Genomic DNA, 18,598 nt, shown 5'->3' with positions numbered 1-18,598 from the left:
GAGGAACAGATTTCTCCCTACAGCCTCCAGACGAGGGCACACTCCTGACAGTAGATCAGAGACTTGGGTCAGAGCTCTGGCCACCACTGTTTGAAGCAGTGTTTGTGATATTGCAGCACCTACAGATAGTAGAGATACCATTGCTCTGTCTGCTAATCCACCCATCCGTTCATCTATCCATCCATCCAATCATCCTCCTTGTCTACCCAACCAACCACCTGTACCTATATTCTCATCCATTCATCCATATAGCCAACCATCCATTGATTAACCTAATCATTCACCTGCCTACCACTTATCTACTTATCCTCCCATCTACCCATCCATCTGTCTATCCATCCAGTTCATTCATAAGCCACCCATCAATATACCCACCCATTCATCTACCCATGCACCCATCTATCTATTCACTTATCCCATAACACATCCTTTCACAGTTCAACCCTGCACCCATCCACTTATCTACCTCTCCACTCATTCATCTACTTATCCTCATCATCCATCTACCCATTTATTCTATTCATTTATTTATTCATTCATCTGGAATCCACCCATCCATTCACACATCAGTCCATCTACCCATTCATCTACCTGTCCACCAACCATCCATGCACTCATCCACCAGTCCATCTACATATCCAACTGTTCATCCATCTCCTACCCACCCACCCATCCATCATCCATTCATTTATCCATCAATTCACCCATCCATCTACCTACCCATTCACCCACAGAGATCTTTCCATCTATGGTTCATCCAAACCACCATTCATCTACCTACCTATTCCTTGCTTCATTCCTACATCCATAGCAGCACATCTCTGGCCAACTGTCCACCTGCACTGCAGACGTGGACATGGAGAATAACTGCACTGACTTTTCAGACTCAAATGAGATGATGAGTGCTAAGCTCAGTGTAGCGAGTACTGATGCCCTTGTTAACTGTTTCAGACTAATTATAACCCTTGGCTCTAGAGTTCTGAGTAAAATAAACAATTGTCTGAGCCCCAGTCCTTTGAGGAGCTTTGTGAGCAACAACACTACAACAATATAAGAAGTAGACATCCCTCTGCTGTAGGGCTTGGATGAAAGGAAACATTTCTGTACCTGTCATACCACCCTAGAAGAACTCAATGAAAGTGACTTAGTCAATGAGGGCTTAAGGAATAGAGTGTTCCTAGGAGAAACTGTGTTTAAAATGGCAAAATGGCTGGCTTTTGTATTTTCTTACGAATCAACTCTGTGGCCACCCTTAGAAGCTTCAGCCTCAGCTGGAAACCCCCTTAAGAAATAGAGAAAATCTAAAAACTGACGAGAAAAAAAATAAATAGAGAAAAGATGGCAGACTGGAGCCCTATTCTTTCATGTCAAGACAAACAGGGACTGTCACACTGTCACCAATTGACTTGTTGGGGGATTGAGCTGAGAGGCCCCAAGAAAATGCATAAGTATTTGCTAGGGCACAGGACCTCCCCATAAAGGTCTAATAGTCACAGCAAGTGAGGAGATCCTGGGCTCTAGAGTAAGGGTGGTATAGGGGGAATCCCTTCATCGATACACTGGTTAGTCAGGGGACCAGGACCCTTCCAGGCATCTGATGGTCAGAAGTCCTGGGTAAACAAATCAGTGTCCTACAGATCACCCAGTCCCTAGAGTAGACAGAACTTTTCCCATTTGAGCCCAGGGTCTGTCTCCATGTGTCAGGCTGAAGCCAGGGTGAGATAAAGCCACAAGCAATGGTCTCAGTAGGGGGCAATGCCTGGCCACTGTTGCTCTCTGTGATCTGTGTCGAGGCTTATGGTCCTTCTTGTGTCTCCTCAGGTCAGAGGGGTGAAGGGAGTCTTCTTGGCAAACCAGAAAGTGGATGGCAAGGTGACAACGGTCATAACCTACAACAAGGGCCGTGACTGGGATTACCTGAGGCCACCCAGCACCGACATGAATGGGAAGCCCACCAACTGCCAGCCGGTAGATACTCTACCCTGTTGCGTGCCTACCCTGTTGCCACTGCCAGGACACGTTTGAGACTCACAAGCTGCCAGTTTCTGCTAGGCATAGGGATACACACAGAGGGAAACATGGGCATCGTTCTCGTCCATGAACAAGTGTGAGAAACTGCCCTACCCTAGTCCCTCCCTTACTCTCAGCTCCACAGCCCCTGTCCAGATGACCCCAGGCGGGAGAGTCACTGACTTAAGTTGGTATCTGCCACCCATACCTGCATTCCCTACCAAACTAGTGCTCGTGTGACCCCCCGTGGTGCTAACAGAGGTCCAAGGGACAGCAGGAACAGAGGGACTCTCAAGCCTGCTTCTGCATATTGCTGAATGTTATTGAGGGCTGGAAAGTGACAGTGGAAGAGTATAGAGTGACAGGTGCCACTAAAGACAGCATTTTCCACATCTAGTGACTACTAGCTGCCCATTGAGTATGAGCTGCCCTAAAGAAGAGGGATGGAGTTTGTCTGTCCCGAGATCTCTATTTCACTCCATTCTTAGGCCTCTTCTTTAGGCCCCACTGTAGATGGGGAAGGCCCATGGCCCCTGCCCACCGGCATGAGGCATGAATTACCTGCCACTTATAAAGAAGCCCTCTCGGGCCCAGAGCTGCTTTTCATAGCAGGCTAATTTTTGTATCATCTTTGGGAACATGAAGCCGTATTATTCTGCCAAAGCAACTTTCAGCTAAGAGATGGTTCTTGTCTGCAATTATGCAGCTCCATGAGGAGGCAGCCTCTGTGAGATTTCTGTCCAGGGACCCAAAAGGTGATGGGAGGAGGAAGAAAGATGCCAAGTGGCTCAGGCAAGCAGAGAGTCCACTGGAGACCAAAGCAAAGTACCTGGGAGTCAACAGGCCAGAGATGCACCAAGTGACAGCCCAAAGCCCTGGCTCCCACCTGTGCAGCTGTGGCCTCCATCCAGAGAACTGACAGGTGGCCAAGTCCAGGCCTTCAGAGCAGACAGTGTAATTCTCTCATCCTTGTGTGGCTCAGGGGTCAGATGGCAGTGGCAAGGTTCCTGGGAATTCAGGGATGTAAGGTCTGCCTGGAGCCATGCCACCCAGGAACAGCTGGGGTCTTTGTCGTAGTCTTGGTGCTTGTATTAACATTGTCCCTGAACTAGGGACAGGCTGATGGGATTTTTCTGCTGTCCTGCATTGGCTCCCAGTTCTCTGATTGGCTTGGCTGGGTATGTCTCCCCCTAGCCATGGGGAAATAGATAGTGGGATATTTGATCAGATTTCTTTGTGTGTGTGTGTGTGTGTGTGTGTGTGTGTGTGTGTGTGTGTGTGATAACATGTGTGAGCACATGCCAAAAACAAAGGTTAATGGACTGTCTCTCTCTATTGTTCTCAGTCTTATTTTGTGAGAGTCCCTTCACTAAGCCTGTAGGTCAACAATTGGTTATACTGGCTGGCCAGAAAAGCCCTAAGATCTGCCTGTCTCCACTCCCAACCCCTTACCCTAGGGCTTCAGATACATGCAACTGTGCCTAACTTTCATGGACATGTCAGGGATTGAACTCCAATCTTCATGCCAAGCACTTTACCCATCACATCATCTCCCTAGTCCTGATCAGATCTCTTCTAACAGGATGAATGGGAAATGGGTTTAAATCTGTTGTTGCCTGGGGTTCTTAATGGAAGTCACAGAAACATATGTATTCAGAAGGACCAGTATGTCAGAAGTACATCTAGACAGAGCTGAAGCTGTGTCAGCTGCTGCCCACTGTCCACCGAACGATGCAAGCTTTAATTTGGTAGACAATTCTGAAGAGAATCTGCCAGCTCCCGCATATGGGAGGGGCAGAAATGGATAACTCGCCTGCCAGCCACCTTACCTGTAAATACCTGGGCTTGCTGTACAAGATCCATGGGGTCCTGTTTACCTCTATAGCTTGGCCATGCTCTGTGCAGCTTCAGAGGGCTTGTACCTCTGACCCATGCAGAGTTTAGACTGGCCTAACAGGTCAGGACTATTGGAAGCCAATAAATGGGGCCTCAAGCCAAGGTACCCAGTAAAGATTCTGGATGGGAGAATGAATCAGTGGATGAGTAAATGAATGAAAGCTGGGGCTGTCCAGACCCCAAGAATCACACAGCTATCCATATGTGGAAAGCCCATCCTGAGGGGAATCCAGGCTACAAGGCCCCTCCCTTGGATGAGATGCAGCCCCCCAGAAGCCCTCTCTCAGACCTCTGGTCTCTGTTCTCCAGCAGACAGTGCCTGGCTGGTCCACACTCCACTCCTAGGTTCCCTAGGCTCCAGGGAGCTCCTGCTGAAGCCATCCTCAGCCTTTGTCCCCATCACCCAGTTGAGCACAGCTTCCCACCTTCCATTCATTCTTTTAAGTCACTCCTACCCAGCTCTCACTGACAAAAGTCAGGGAGCAGATCTGGCCACAGAACTGGCTTTCCTCAGTCACTCTCACATGCTGACCATTCTTCCTTTTTCCTCGACAGCCGGACTGCCACCTGCACCTGCACCTGCGCTGGGCAGACAACCCCTATGTGTCAGGCACAGTACACACCAAGGACACTGCCCCTGGCCTCATCATGGGTGCAGGTGGGTGGCTACATAAGCTTTTACAGCCTGACAGAGGCTCCTGTCTCATGGGTGGAAACCGGAAGCCATGGTCTGAGGCCATGTTCTGTCCGTTAGAGGTGGTGTCATCTCCTCTGAGGAGGTGCACCTCCCCTGGAAGTCCTAAGGGTGGATGTGACATTGGTGGAGGGGGCAGGGCTAGATAGGTAGGTATGTAAGTACATGGATGGATGGGCAGATAGATAGATGGGTGGGTGGGTGGATGGGGAAATAAACGAGTAGGTGGATGTTTGAGTGTGTGGGAGCATGGGTGGAAGGATAGGCAAGTGGATGGATAAGTGAATGGATGGATGAGTATATAAGGAGGGTAGGTGAGTGTGTGGGAGGGTGGATGAGTGGGTGGGTGGGTAAATAGATGGATGGATTTGTAGGTAGATAGAGAATTGAATGGATAGATAGATGGAGAAGGAGGCAGGTAGGTGGATGACATCTACCTGATGCAGCCAGCAGACTCATCAGGAAGCTCCTGTGCCCTAGGCCATGGTGGGGTTCTGGGGAAACCAGGTCCAGTTGGTGAAGCCATAGGTGCCCTGAACTGTGAGCCTACAGGACTAGGTTCCTCACTGGAAGTCCCCATCCCTTCTGTAGCATCCCACATGGGATAGCTTCTCTGGGCTGGGCCGGCCTGCATCTTGGATGGGATGCTGTCTGCAAGGAGATAACCCGGGCTAGGGTTCAGCCCCTGATGCCTGTTTCATCTCCCTCGCATAACAACTGTGCTTTCCACAGGAACTGAAAGTGCATCTGCTATGTGCTTGCCTTTTACTCAGATACACTCTGGCCTCCCCCTGTGCTTTGGTCTCCGGGGCACTTAGTCCCCAAACACACATGCAGCCCTCACACATCCCAGGGACCACAAGCCCATGCTGCCCTGTCTGACTCATAACCTTAGGCCTGACCCTGATCCATCATCATTTATTTTATCTCAAATAGCGCCTGTGGGCACTCTGAAGCCCCTGAGCCTGTCCACCATGTAGCTGAGGCTAGAGCCCTGCCCTGGGCTCATCTGGGTTGTGTTCTTTCTACCCAGAGGGGACCAGCTCAAGCCCCATAGCCACAGCAGGGCCACTGCCTGAAAAGAAAGGCAGACAGGGGCCTGTGTAGGTGACTATGGTAGAAATACAGGCCTTGGGATACATAGCTTCCTTTTCTGGGGACTTTCAGCTCTTGGTTGGGGGATCTGCCTGGTCTTAGAGCAACAACGCCTTTTCTATCGGTCAGGTAACCTGGGCTCACAGCTGGTGGAGTATAAAGAGGAAATGTACATCACATCTGACTGCGGGCACACCTGGAGGCAGGTAAGGTGTCAAAGTTACCTGGAGTCCTTCAGCCCTCCAGGACTCTACCTGTTCTGTACCCCTTCTTTCACAGAGACTCTCTAGACTCCTGAACCAGGTGTCTGAAGCCCCATCACTTCAGAAGCTGCCTGAGGCCTCTGCTGAGGGCTAGAACCTATCCAGGAGGTGGGGCCAGTTGGGGATGGGACCATCTGCCCAATGCTTTGTGGCTTCTGCTGGGCATTTCACTTCACAGCCAGGTGTGTCCCTGGGGACACCTGAGAAAGGGGAATGAAGGCCACATGGCTACTTCCTACTCGGCTTTGAGCTCCTTCAGACCAAGAGAAAGAGAGACTGCAGACACATAAATAAAGAAGAGGATGTAAGGAAGGCAGGTTTAGGATCCTGGGGGACATCCTGTGTGTTGCTGGAAGGAAGAAATATGGCCCAAGATGACAAAGGCGGGAAAGGAAATGAGGAAAGCCTACCTGTGGGAGCCATCGCCTCAACAGCCAGACCATGTGCGGCTCCCATGCACATGGATGTGAGAGCCACTGGTTAGAGGAATGTTACCTGTCATCAACCTGTAGCACGGGAAGAGTGAGGACACTGGCAGGAGGTCTGATAGGTCCCACAGAGCCCAAGACACATAGAAGCTGCGGGTTTCCACGCCATGCATCTCTCAGAAGAGCCCTGCCTCATGAAACAGACACTGACCACCTCTCTGGGGTGGATGGGATCCTGGCTCAGTTGGTCCAGGGGTGGTCTGGCCATAAGCACTTGAGAAGGTGACCCGAGCCAGGTGTCTTGCAGACCAGTCCTGTTCCCAGGACATCTTCTCAATGCCTGGCCATGCAGTCACATCCCCCGGGAGGCATCAAATACTCATCCCTGCTTACAGAGCTCACCTACGTTGAGGTGTAAGGCCACTGCTCTCTTAATAAGATGCAACAGGCAAGGCGTCTGTAAAGGGCAGAAGAGATTTATTGCATTAAATATTTCTATTTCACCGAAGCCGGTGAAGCCGCTCTGAGGTTCTTAAAGGTCACCGTCTGTCCACCTTCACTGATGGCAGCACCAAAGGGCTTCCTCATTTTATAGACATTTGAGGGATCACTTTTGTGAAGCAGCCTGCTTAGGTTTAACTCAGAGACCTCAGGATCAGTGTTACAGGGCAAGGGTCCCTGCCAGGGGACAGCCTGGGTTCATGGGTGCCTGATTGGGCAGCACCTGTGTGCATATGTGTGTGCATGCACATACATGTGTGTGTCAGGGAGAAACAGATGCATATTGTGGTTGTAGGCAGCTATAGTGGCGGAGGAAGACTGTGCTGCCGGAAGACGGAGTTATCAACAGCCCCAGACCAATGGGGCCTTTGGGGCTGCTGTGGTGTTTCCTCCCTGGTCAGAGAGGCCTCACAGATGGAAGATGGGCCAGACACAGCTTGAAGCCAGGCTTGGTGACACTCACCTGTAACACCAGCTTCAGAGAGACGGGAAAAGAAGATTCTTATGAAAGTTCAAGGCCATCTGCAGAGCAAGATCTGTCTGAAAACCTAGATAATAAAAGACCCCGAGCTTCCTGGAGTGACCAAGGATCTCACCAACAGCATTCTAAGACCCTGCTATGACTCTGAAGGAACAGAAAAAGGCTGAGCCAGGGATGGGTTTGTGTCCCCGTGGCTCTGTACCCCAGGGGCTGCTGAAGGTGCTGAGAGCCACAGTGTGGACACTGTCAGAGGCTTTCTTGGCAATTTCTCAGACATTGTCTCCAACCGGCTTACTGTTGGGCCTAGTTTGTTGGAGTCAGGACCTCTTCCACTCCAGTCAGGGCTGGTGTGGGTTGGCCTCACGCATCTGGAAGCAGCAGTTCTGCCCGTTCTCATGTCTTACCTAGCTTGGACTATGTCCATTCATCTAGCATGCTCCACAATGCTCCTCCCTTCTTCCCTGGCCCAGGTCACCTTGCTTGTGATAGAAGCTTTCACAAGGAGCCAGCGCACTGATGTCTTAGGAGATAACTATTAGTTCCCTGGGCTCTTCTCTAACCCCCTGAGCCCTGGCACCTCCAGCGCCCATAGCAGGAGAGATAGCAACCACTACCTAGAGGGGAAGGAAAGTGATGTGGTCTAGACAGCAAGGCCCTCATTCAGTGTCTGTGGACACACTCTGTACCCCATGTGTGCCAGTCCACTGAAGTACTCTGGAGTGACTGAGGGCCATGCCTGGCTCTGCCACTAATAACTGTGAGGCCTTGGTATGTCCTTACTTCTTATCTATAAGACAGGATATCAGCATATGGCTGTGGCCAACATAGTTGTCCTTCCTTGGTGGACCCTATCAAGATACCTTTGCCTCCCCCACCAAATCCTCAGTGGGCATTCCTCATTTATCCTTAGAGCATCCATTCATTAATTCATCCATATGATGACCATTCGTTCATGTGTTCATTGGATGCTAGGGCCCCTGGTACCCAACTCAGACCTCCACTGAGATGGCCACAGAGGGCTCAGAGTCATCAGCCTCCAGTGGCTCCCTAGCTGGAAAGGATGATGGCGCATATGGATTAGTGAGGCCGGGACTACAGAGAGCCAGCTCTGGCCACACCCAACTGGTGGCAGTGGTGTTAAGGACCCAGGCTCTGTCACTGCACCCCACATAGGCCTGAGGCTCATCCTGACCTCAGCTCTGAGCACACTGTGCTTCCCTCATTGCTGGGCCATTTGCTGACCTGAGTTCCTGTGGGCAGGATAGTGAGTGTACACGGCACTGTTTCCTCCATCCCTCAGGATAGAGAAATGGCCACTGTCTTCCAGACCCCACTTATTCCTCATGTACTAAGTTGGGGGTGATAATGAGGGTGTTGGAGAACTAGTATCTCTTCCTGACCAAGCTCTGCTAGCCTTGTCTCACCTGAGAGTATATGTCACCCCACAGGTCTTTGAGGAAGAGCACCATGTACTGTACCTGGACCACGGTGGCGTCATTGCCGCCATCAAGGACACCTCCATCCCCCTGAAGATCCTCAAGTGAGAGCATGGGCCAGAGGGTGGACATGTGGGCAGAGGACAGAGCAGACCAAAACAGTTCCCTGGGATCCTGACACTAGGGGGACCCATGTCTCCCCACTCTCTGAGGCGCCCCAGAGATGGACCATGTTGCTTTCAGGATAAAAAAAAAATAATACATAGCTTAGTCAGGGTAACTTGGAGGGGGGCTGGGAGCTCAGGAGTCCAGAGAGATACCCTACATATCAGCAAGAAACTGTTAGTAGAGGAGCCAGGAGTACAGATAAGGAAGCCAGTAGGTGCCCAGTTAAGAGTGGGCTCAACCAAAGCTTCAGAGAGCTGACAAATTGAGGATAGGGTAACATTGGTATTTAGGAGGCAGAGCTAAGAAACTTCTAGCCAGCCAGTGTCAGTTTAGCCTGGAAAAAAAGAGAGGTGTGTATCCTGGGAGGTGGTATCACTGTAACACGAACATGTCACTGACAGAGGAACCCTGAGCTGGGATCCAGCCTTGCATGCTATCACTGAATGTTTCTAAGGTTCGGCTGACCCTGCTATTCATGGGGCACAGGGCCTGTGTGGTACCCCAATGATATGTCTAGGGTACCAGTCCATCGAATTGCTAATTAGTCAGGGATGCCACCTGGCTGGCAGGTATCTGCTGTGGTCTCACCTGAGAGAGAGAGGCTGTGGTTCAGCTGTGGCCTAGGAGCTGGCATGGCCCAGAACTGGTCTCTGGTGAATAGGAGTCAGGCCTGGGGGTAGAGCATCGCAGAAAGGAGTAAGACAAGCTCTGTGGACACTGGTGGCCTTTTACAGGTTCAGCGTGGATGAGGGCCACACTTGGAGCACACACAACTTCACCAGCACCTCTGTGTTCGTGGATGGGCTGCTGAGCGAGCCAGGGGACGAGACGCTGGTCATGACGTGAGTGTGTGACGGGACGTGGGTGAAACAGGCAGGTATGAGGAGGAAGACCCCAGTCAGAGCCACCCCCAAGGATGGCTGGTCTCTATGGTGGCCTCAGACTGGGCCTCTGCTTCTTGCTACTAGGCCAGTGGCTCCTCCTCTCACCCTGGCCAGCAGGATCATCTTCTGCCTGCACTGACCAGTGACTGCAGGAAGAAAACTGGGGAGGTGATGTGGCCTGCATGCCTTTCCCAACTCAGGGCCCTGGGGAGCATTTAGAGAGTTCCATGAAGTGTCCATGGAGCGTCCATAACCCCTACAGAACCCCACAGAACATCCCAGTGCCCCCATGGAGTGACCACAGCCCCCTGGAACCCATACAGAATATCCATGACCCCCAGGAGTCACAGAGTTCCTCTCCCACAGTCAGGCTGCAGTGAGAAAGTCTGTGGTGCTGGCCTCACATCCTCCTTCCTGAGTGGCTAGCAGAAAGCCAGGGCAAGCCTTATTGCAGGACACAGGTAGTATGTGCATCCAAGAAGAGCTGAGCACCAGGCATAGAAGACTGAGCTAGTCCCAGCCTCCCTCTACTTAGCAGCCTGGGAGGCATGCAAGTTGTTCTTAGTCAGGTCCTCCAAGTACTGTGACCTGCCAAGCATCCACAGTTCTTGCCTCTCCAGTCTGTGTGGACTGTCTGAGTGAAGGCTGTGGTGTGAGACAGCAGGGGAGGTCAGGGATATGGTGCTTGGTATTTGTCAAGAGAAGCAGGTGAAGAAGTCTGACAGCCTGGGCTGGGGCAGACTCAGCCTGGTCCCTTGGTCTCTTTGCAAGGAGGTTGAACAATGTGCAGGGCTGAGCCTACAAAGCAAGGACTAGCAACAAAGGCAACAGCCCTGACAGCTCTCAGAACTCCAGCAAGCTGGCAGGGTTCCTAAGCCTCCGCTTCCCCAGCCTGGCCCCACCATTGGGGCACTTTCTGCTCTGAGTACATCCTCTCCCCTCCTCCACCTCACTTCATCTTGTACTCTGCATTTTGTAGCTGCTTTGGGACATTTGTGCTTTGTGCAGCCAAGGTCCTCAGATCCGGGTCTGGTCCCAAATGCAGCTTTCATCCCTGCAGCTGGCATTTCATCCAGGGAAAGCTGCAAAGTTCACAGGCAGGCGCATTCACGTTTTAAGTTTTTAAACAGCGCCACGAGGTTCCTACGGAGCCTTTCACAAGGCTGCGTCTTCAAACAGCTTCCAATTTCAGTGGGCACGGAGATCATTCACGTGCCTTAGAAGGGAAACAGGCTGGCAGAATGAAAAACCTTTCCGTCTGAGCCTAGGACAGAGCCCCACCCTTACGGAACCTTTTATCTTCATCCGCCCAGAGGTCACATCTAAGCTGCCTAGTTACCTTGTCAAGACTGCCCACAGCACAGGACAGAGGGTCCCAGCCCTGAGCTGTACTATGAGGGCTTTCAGCCTAGCGGTGCTGCAGACCATCCCTAGGGTGGAGCCAGCAATACACTCTACGACATGGCCCACATTTCCTGCTCTCTGCCAAGTAGTCAGTGGCCCTTTGGCCTCTCCTGCTAGGACCGTTCAACTAGATAAGAGGTGCTAGAAGTAGGAACTGAGGTCTCGGCTTTCTTTACAGACAGGAACTGACATACAGAGAGGGGACCAACCTGCTTCCCTGCTTGAGCTCAGAATGCAGAGTATGGGACACAAAGTATATCACACAAAGGCTAATTGGTTATGTCACAAGCCAAGCCTCACAAGGGTGAGCTTGCCAGCCCCAGGTACAAGGTACCACCCTGGGTGGGGCCCTTCCTTAATCTGCTTCCCCTCTGAAATCTGGGACGATCAGCATGCATTCCTCACAGGTTACAATGAGCCCTAAAGAGATGGACAGAAATGTGGGAACCCCCTTTCCAGCTGTCTGTCAAGGTGACAATGGGGCTCTGACAAGAGGAACGCCCATCTGAACGGCAGGCTCCCTGAGACAAGGCCACCCATGGTCTGCAGGGCAGTTGGATGAGAGGAGCCGAAGCCAGTGTGAGACACTCGTCTCAGATCACCAAGCTGAGCCTGCATGCTTCCTGTGTGGCTGGCCTCCCTCTCTCCCTCCCTCTGCTCAGTGGGATGCATTACACTGTCACACGACCCCATCATCCACTGTCCAAGCCTTATAATGGCTTATCTCTCTGGAGTGCCAGCCCTCTCTTGGGTAAACAGCCTGGAACCAATTCCACATGGTAGGCAACGGCAGGCCAGCAGAAAGGCAAGGAGACACCAGATAATACGGGACGTGGCTCCTGCTCACACAAAGCAAGTGCAAGGCCTGGTATGCAGGCTATGGGAGGGTCTGTGGCAGCCAAGAAGGCAGGGAGCCTACTGCTGGCAGAAAGGGGATTGCATGGGTCGGATGGATGACCTGCTCTACTACCATCAGCATGCCACAAACAGCAATCACTCTGAGGGTGATACCATCAGGCCAAGGCCAGCAGGACATCCTTGGCATGTCACATCCTTGAATCCTACTGAACAGGAGAGGCATCACAGGTAGTGGCACAGGGAACATGAATGTCTGGTCATCAAGGAAGGGCCAATGTAAAGTGGCTTTCCTTCTTTCTCCCCTCAGGGTCTTTGGTCACATCAGCTTCCGCTCTGACTGGGAGCTGGTCAAGGTGGACTTCCGGCCCTCCTTCCCCCGGCAGTGTGGCGAGGATGACTACAGCTCCTGGGACCTCACTGACCTCCAGGTGGGCCATGAACCTGCAGCCACAGGGTCCTTTCCTCTTCCAGGGCATCTCACAGGTGCCAACCTCTTCTCACTCAAGGATGTTGTGGGCCATCCTCGTACCTGCAGCTGCTCTGATATGCAGCTCTTCATGACCCTAGCACCTGCAAGGCCTGAGCCCCACCCTCAGCCAGGAGGGCTCCATGATACAATTTGGGACTTTTTTGCTTATGGGCAAATGGGCAAAGACTGTATGGCATCAGGGTCCGAGACTGTCCTATGTCATAGCGCATCATCAGTGTCTAGCCTTCACACCTTGGGTTGAGCACAGGACCCCATGTCAGCTCCTGGAGGGTGGTACGAGAGAAGCTGACACCTCCATGAGTACCTGAGGACTGTGAGTGGGTGTGATTTAGTGGCACCTGTTGAAACTGTGGTCAGCCTGGAGGACTTTATTAAAGACCAGGGAATCAGAATAGCAAATGGAGATTTGTAGCCAAGGAAGATGGAAAATTCCTAAGAGGATACACCTGAGGTCAGGGACTCTGACTGAGCCGCTAGTTAGAAGAGTAGCTGAAGTCAGCCGGGGGCCAGATATCTCTGTATGTAGAGATCCAGCGTGGAGAGTTCACACAAGGAGAATGATCTGGCTAGAGACTCAACAGCTCTCTGCAGAAACTGGTTTACAAGAAAGTGCTCAAATGTGCCTTGGGAAGATTCCAGAGTCCCTGCCAGCCCCGCCCCATCACTACCAGGGGGCTCTGTATCAGGGCAGTGTGGTTCCAAGCATAGGCCAAGAATCTCCTGTGTGTCCACAGGAGCCCTCCAGGCATGGCTCACCTCCAGATGTTCACACACCTGCCCCCTGTTGGCCCAGTTGTTCTGTGATCACCAAGGGCCAGTCACAATGCTTAAGATGAGGGAAGCTGAGCCAGTTGACTGACATGTCAAGTTCTTTCGGACCTCAGTTTCCCTGCTTGTCAAAGGAGGCAAATGCCCCTACCCCAGCTACCACCAGGACAGGAGCCGCAGGACTAGCCAGTGACGGCTGTTGCCATCCTCGGTGGATTCCTCATCCTAGTGTTCTTGCTACAGGGTGATCGCTGTATCATGGGCCAGCAGAGAAGTTTCCGGAAGAGAAAGCCTACATCCTGGTGTGTCAAGGGGAGGAGCTTCACGTCAGCACTCACATCACGAGTGTGCAAGTGCCGGGACTCCGACTTCCTCTGGTGGGCACTGCCCCTCCCTCCGGGCTCCTCCAGCACGCTGTCTCATGATGACCTTGACCCCAAAACCAGGGCACAGGTCACAGTGTACTTCAAGGAAGGCTAGTCTCCAGACCCATATTGTCACCTCTACCTTAGGGCATCATGGGAGCAAGCTACACTCACCAAGCCCTCTCTGCTCTCTAGGGTTCATTCTACTCAAGGCCCACTGCCCTATGACAATGTAGTTTGCAAAGCCTCCACCCCCAACCTGCCTCACACTCTCTACTCAGCACCCCACAATCAGGTCTTCTGTGTCCTTTCCAGGGCAGCTGACTCTGGCTGCACCTTTCTCTCCCTGGCATCCTTTGAGAGTTACTCACCTCCTCCTGGAAGCCTTCCAGGCTCCACTTTATTTTCAGCCTCCTTGGTCTGGAATAGAGCTAGTATGTTCAATCTGTTCTCCTCTGGAACAAACTTGTAAATTAACCCATGTCCCCACAAATGGACACATCTAGACCTGTGGTGTAAGGTTCTCCACCCTAGCTGCTACCTCTAATCTTACCTTTTAACCCAGCTTTCCCTTCCCAGTGACTACGGGTTTGAGCGCTCATCTTCCTCAGAGTCCACTGCCAACAAGTGCTCCGCCAACTTCTGGTTCAACCCCTTGTCCCCTCCTGAAGACTGTGTCCTGGGCAAGACCTATACCAGTAGCCTTGGGTGAGTATACTTGGGTACCCCACCAGTCAGCTACCCATCCATTCACCCACCTACCCACTCCCTTTTCCATCCATCCATCTATCCATCCACCTGTCTTTCCAACCCAACATCTATCCTCTCACCCATCCATTCATCAACCTGTCTGTCCACCCCCACATCCAGTTCTCACCCATTGGCTAACCAGCTCTAGAAGCAGAGCCAGGAATGTGCTATACTTAAAGCACACACCTTAGAAGGAGAGGCTATGGTCCTGGTGCTTGACTTAAGTGTACAGGGCTCAGCACACCATCAGACTGACACAGTGACCCACCGGTCCCATTAAGTTCTTGGGGATAGTGTCAGGAGAAAGCTACCTTGAGTAGACACATCATAGAGAACAGAGGTGCAGAAGAGGCCCCAGTGCTTCCAACTAGTGGGATGGAGACCCCAGAGCAGCCTGGCCCTTCTCTGGTTCTCCTGAACCTTTCCCACCCATGCTGTGATGGTACCAGAGGCACTCCTGAAGCCTGGAGCACTCTGCTTAAACCAAACTTCCAGGTAGAAACCTAGGTATATCACTCTATCAACCCCTATCTCCAGGTGTCTTAGTCAGGGTTTTACTGCCATGAACAGACACCATGACCAAGACAACTCTTTTAAGGACAACATTTAACTGGGGCTGGCTTACAGGTTCAGAGGTTCAGTATATTATCATCAAGATGGGAGCATGGCAGCGTCCAGGCAGGCATGATGCAAGAGGAACTAAGAGTTTAACATCTTTATCTGAAGGCCACTAGGAGGGGACTAGCTTCCAGGCAGCTAGGATGAGGGTATTAAATGCCTACAGTGACACACCTACTCCAGCAAGGCCATACCACCAAAATAGTGCTACTCCCTGGGCCAGACATATTCAAACCACCACACCAGGTTTTCCTCCATTATAGATGAAATCTCAGCTGCTGATATACTCACCTTCTGGGCCTAAGCCCATGACACACAATGAGTCCTATAGTCTCTGCTGCGCTGGCTAAAAGCTCTGCAGGAGGGGGAAGTGGCAGGTAGGCCCTTCACCCCACCAAGTGGGTGGAGCTGAACAAACTGCTTATACAGAATCGACTTCATGTAGAAATACCAAATACATAACATCTGTAAGCCTCCAGCTTCAGCAGGACCCACAGGCTCCATGTGAAGGGCCCATTCCCCCATCCATTGTGGAAGGAAAGGGCCTTTATTACTTACTGTGGAGAACTGGAAGAAACAGAGGCAGATGCAGGAACTAAATGCTTTAGCCTTGGCAGTATGTAGCCTAACATCTATTATCCATCCACCCAACTATCCTCCTCCATCCATCTATCATCCATCCACCCACCCACCCACACATTCACCTACTCACCTACCCATCCATCTACCCACCCATCCACCTACCCATCCACCCATTTATCATCCATCTATCCATCAATCCACCCATCCATCATCTATCCATCCGCCCACCCACCCATCCATCTACTCATATATCTATCTACCCATCCACCCACCCACCCACCCACCCACTTATCTATCCATCCACCCACCCACCCATCCATCTACCCATCTCTCCATCTACCCATTCACCCACCCTACCCATCTATCTATACATCCACCCACCCACCCACCCACCCTCCCACTCATCTATCCATCTACCCACTTACCCATCCATCTATCCATCCACCTATCTACCCATCCACCCACCCTACCCATCCACCCACTCACCCATACATCTATCTATCCATCCACCCACACATCTATCTATCCATCCACCCATCTAATCACCTACCCACCCACCCATCTGTCCATCTTTATACCATCTACCTATCATTCATGTCATCCACCCCTATTCATCTATCCATCTATTTCTTCCATCAGTTTACTCATGTATCCACCCATCCACCCATCCTCCCACCAATCTATCTACCAATTTTTCTGCCCTTCTGTATCAGCCACTCTGTCCTCCACAGTTCCCAGAAAGGCCTTGAATTTGGACTGTCTCCCTCTGTCACCCCTTAGCAAACAAACAAAAATAAACACAAACCAAAAAAAAAAACAAAAAACAAAAAACAATTATTATTACTGTGAGCAATATGATCAGGCCATGTGTGCTTCAGCTCTCCAAAGCAGACCAGCACAGCCTGTCTCTCCATCCTGATACTCTCAGATATAAAGAGTAGACAGTAGAAGCCTTGAGGTAGCGTGGGGAGCAGGCAGCAAGGGGACTGTAGCGGTTAACATGAGTTACCTCAAGACTGTCCCTTCCCATCCATCAAACCACTGTCTGCTCTGGACCCAAACCTCCCCCATCCACCCAGGTACCGGAAGGTGGTGTCCAATGTGTGTGAAGGTGGTGTGGACCTGCAGCAGAGCCCAGTGCAGCTGCAGTGCCCCCTACAAGCACCTCGGGGCCTGCAAGTGAGCATCCAAGGAGAAGCAGTGGCTGTGCGGCCTAGAGAAGATGTGCTGTTTGTGGTGCGGCAGGAACAGGTGAGCATCTGCCCTGGATTGGCACTGGCAGGGCACTTCCAGCCGGGCACCCAAGGTTGAGGCTCTGAACAGTTTGGACCATAGCCACAGAGGCCAGCCTGACCCTGAGGGTGGAACTATGGGACTAAAGTTAGCCTCTTGGTTAAGACCAGTGTTTGAGATGAAACAGATACAAGAGCAAGTGTGTGCCAGATGGTCAGCAGGAAACGGGCTCTGCATCACACATGTATGTACATGTTGAGTGTATGGATGTGTATATGTTCATGCATGTGTAATCTTGTGTTTATCAAACATTGATACAAAATTGATGCCTCCCCATAGGTGTTATAGAACTTATTTTATTGATTTCTTTCTTCTATTGATGAGGATGCAACCCAGGGCCTTTTGCAAGCTAGAGAAGTGCTCTTCTACTGAGCCACACTCCTAGCCCAGCATTATAGCAATTTTAAACATCTAATTATATTGATTTAGTTGATCTGTAATCCCAACAAAAGCATAAAGGTTTTTTTTTAACTCAAGAAAATGACTTATAATCACAATCCAGAAATAATGCCTTCTGTGTATATATGGGGATAGATATAAATACAAGTTTATATATATGTGTATATATATGTATATATATACGCATACAAATATATATGTATATATATACATATTTTTCTCTCCGCCCAGTCTCCCACTCATTCTATTTTTATTTCAGAACAAGTGTTACATTTTCTTCTGATTTTAAAAATAATATATGCTCATTGTAGTATATTTAGGAAACATATTTATATGTTTTTTTTAAAAAAACACCACATACATAAATATCACCCAAAATCCTGTTTCCCTAGGGAACTGTTAACTTTTCTGGTTCCTTCTGGTTCCTGTAAAACATAATAGTTTACGTGGCACATCCCTGTGTCTTAGCTAATAGAAGCAGCTAATGATCCCTGCAAGAAAATTTTTAAATGACCATTAGGAAAACATGAACATCCAGAAGACCCAAAGGCAGAGGGGGAGTCCTCCCTCCCCTCCAGATTTTGCTTAGTGCCCACTCACAGAGGCAGAGAGAGAGTCCCCTCTCCCCCAGGATTCTGGGCAGTCTCTACTTACTCATGGGTCAACAGGATTGCATCTTCAGCTAACGGATGCGAAGGCTAATATATAGGTGAATCCAAGATCATGCATGCTGCGCACAAACATCCTTTAAAAGGTGTCTGACTTTAGAAGTACAGGCCTGATCTCCTGAGAACAGAGAAACTGAGCCTACAGAGGACTCAGACCAGCTACACTAAGCACCTGTATATGCATCAGGCACTGTGGCAGTCACTTCCTGTCAGAAGTGCAATCTTGCACTGTGCACTCAATGTATGTTATAGATGAAGAAACTGAGCAGTGGACAGTGCAGTCATTCTCTCAAGGTAAAAAGAGGTGGAGCTGGCATTGTGTCCTCTGGAGGCCTCAACACCCCAGGCAGACAATGGCTAAGTCTGTAGCCCCTGGACCCAAGCTGTACAACTCTCCCTCCTCCCACCCCAGTACACACACAAACACATACACACACACCACCTCCCAGGTCCTCTTGCTGAATGAGACAATAAGGTTCAGACAGCCCTGCCTCAGAGCTGTGTATCTCCGTTTGTGTTGGGACCACAGGAGAACAGAGCCCCTGGC

The 18,598-nt window shown here is 50.8% G+C and overlaps 1 protein-coding gene across 2 annotated transcripts in view; it reads left to right on the top strand.

Annotated features, from left to right (window-relative positions):
- Positions 1-18,598, top strand: part of Sorcs2 (sortilin related VPS10 domain containing receptor 2) — a 365,519-nt gene that overhangs the window by 329,470 nt on the left and 17,451 nt on the right. For both annotated transcript variants that reach the window (XM_031341821.1, XM_031341822.1), the window contains exons 10-18: positions 1,822-1,968; positions 4,462-4,564; positions 5,825-5,901; positions 8,817-8,908; positions 9,707-9,814; positions 12,426-12,546; positions 13,620-13,753; positions 14,321-14,449; positions 16,771-16,942. In XM_031341821.1, the coding sequence (XP_031197681.1) occupies positions 1,822-1,968; positions 4,462-4,564; positions 5,825-5,901; positions 8,817-8,908; positions 9,707-9,814; positions 12,426-12,546; positions 13,620-13,753; positions 14,321-14,449; positions 16,771-16,942 (1,083 nt within the window). The remainder of the gene's footprint in view (positions 1-1,821; positions 1,969-4,461; positions 4,565-5,824; positions 5,902-8,816; positions 8,909-9,706; positions 9,815-12,425; positions 12,547-13,619; positions 13,754-14,320; positions 14,450-16,770; positions 16,943-18,598) is intronic.

This window comes from Mastomys coucha, unplaced genomic scaffold (genome assembly GCF_008632895.1).
Source record: "Mastomys coucha isolate ucsf_1 unplaced genomic scaffold, UCSF_Mcou_1 pScaffold22, whole genome shotgun sequence".
Classification (NCBI taxonomy): domain Eukaryota; kingdom Metazoa; phylum Chordata; class Mammalia; order Rodentia; family Muridae; genus Mastomys; species Mastomys coucha.
This window is presented reverse-complemented; position numbering and strand designations above follow the sequence as displayed.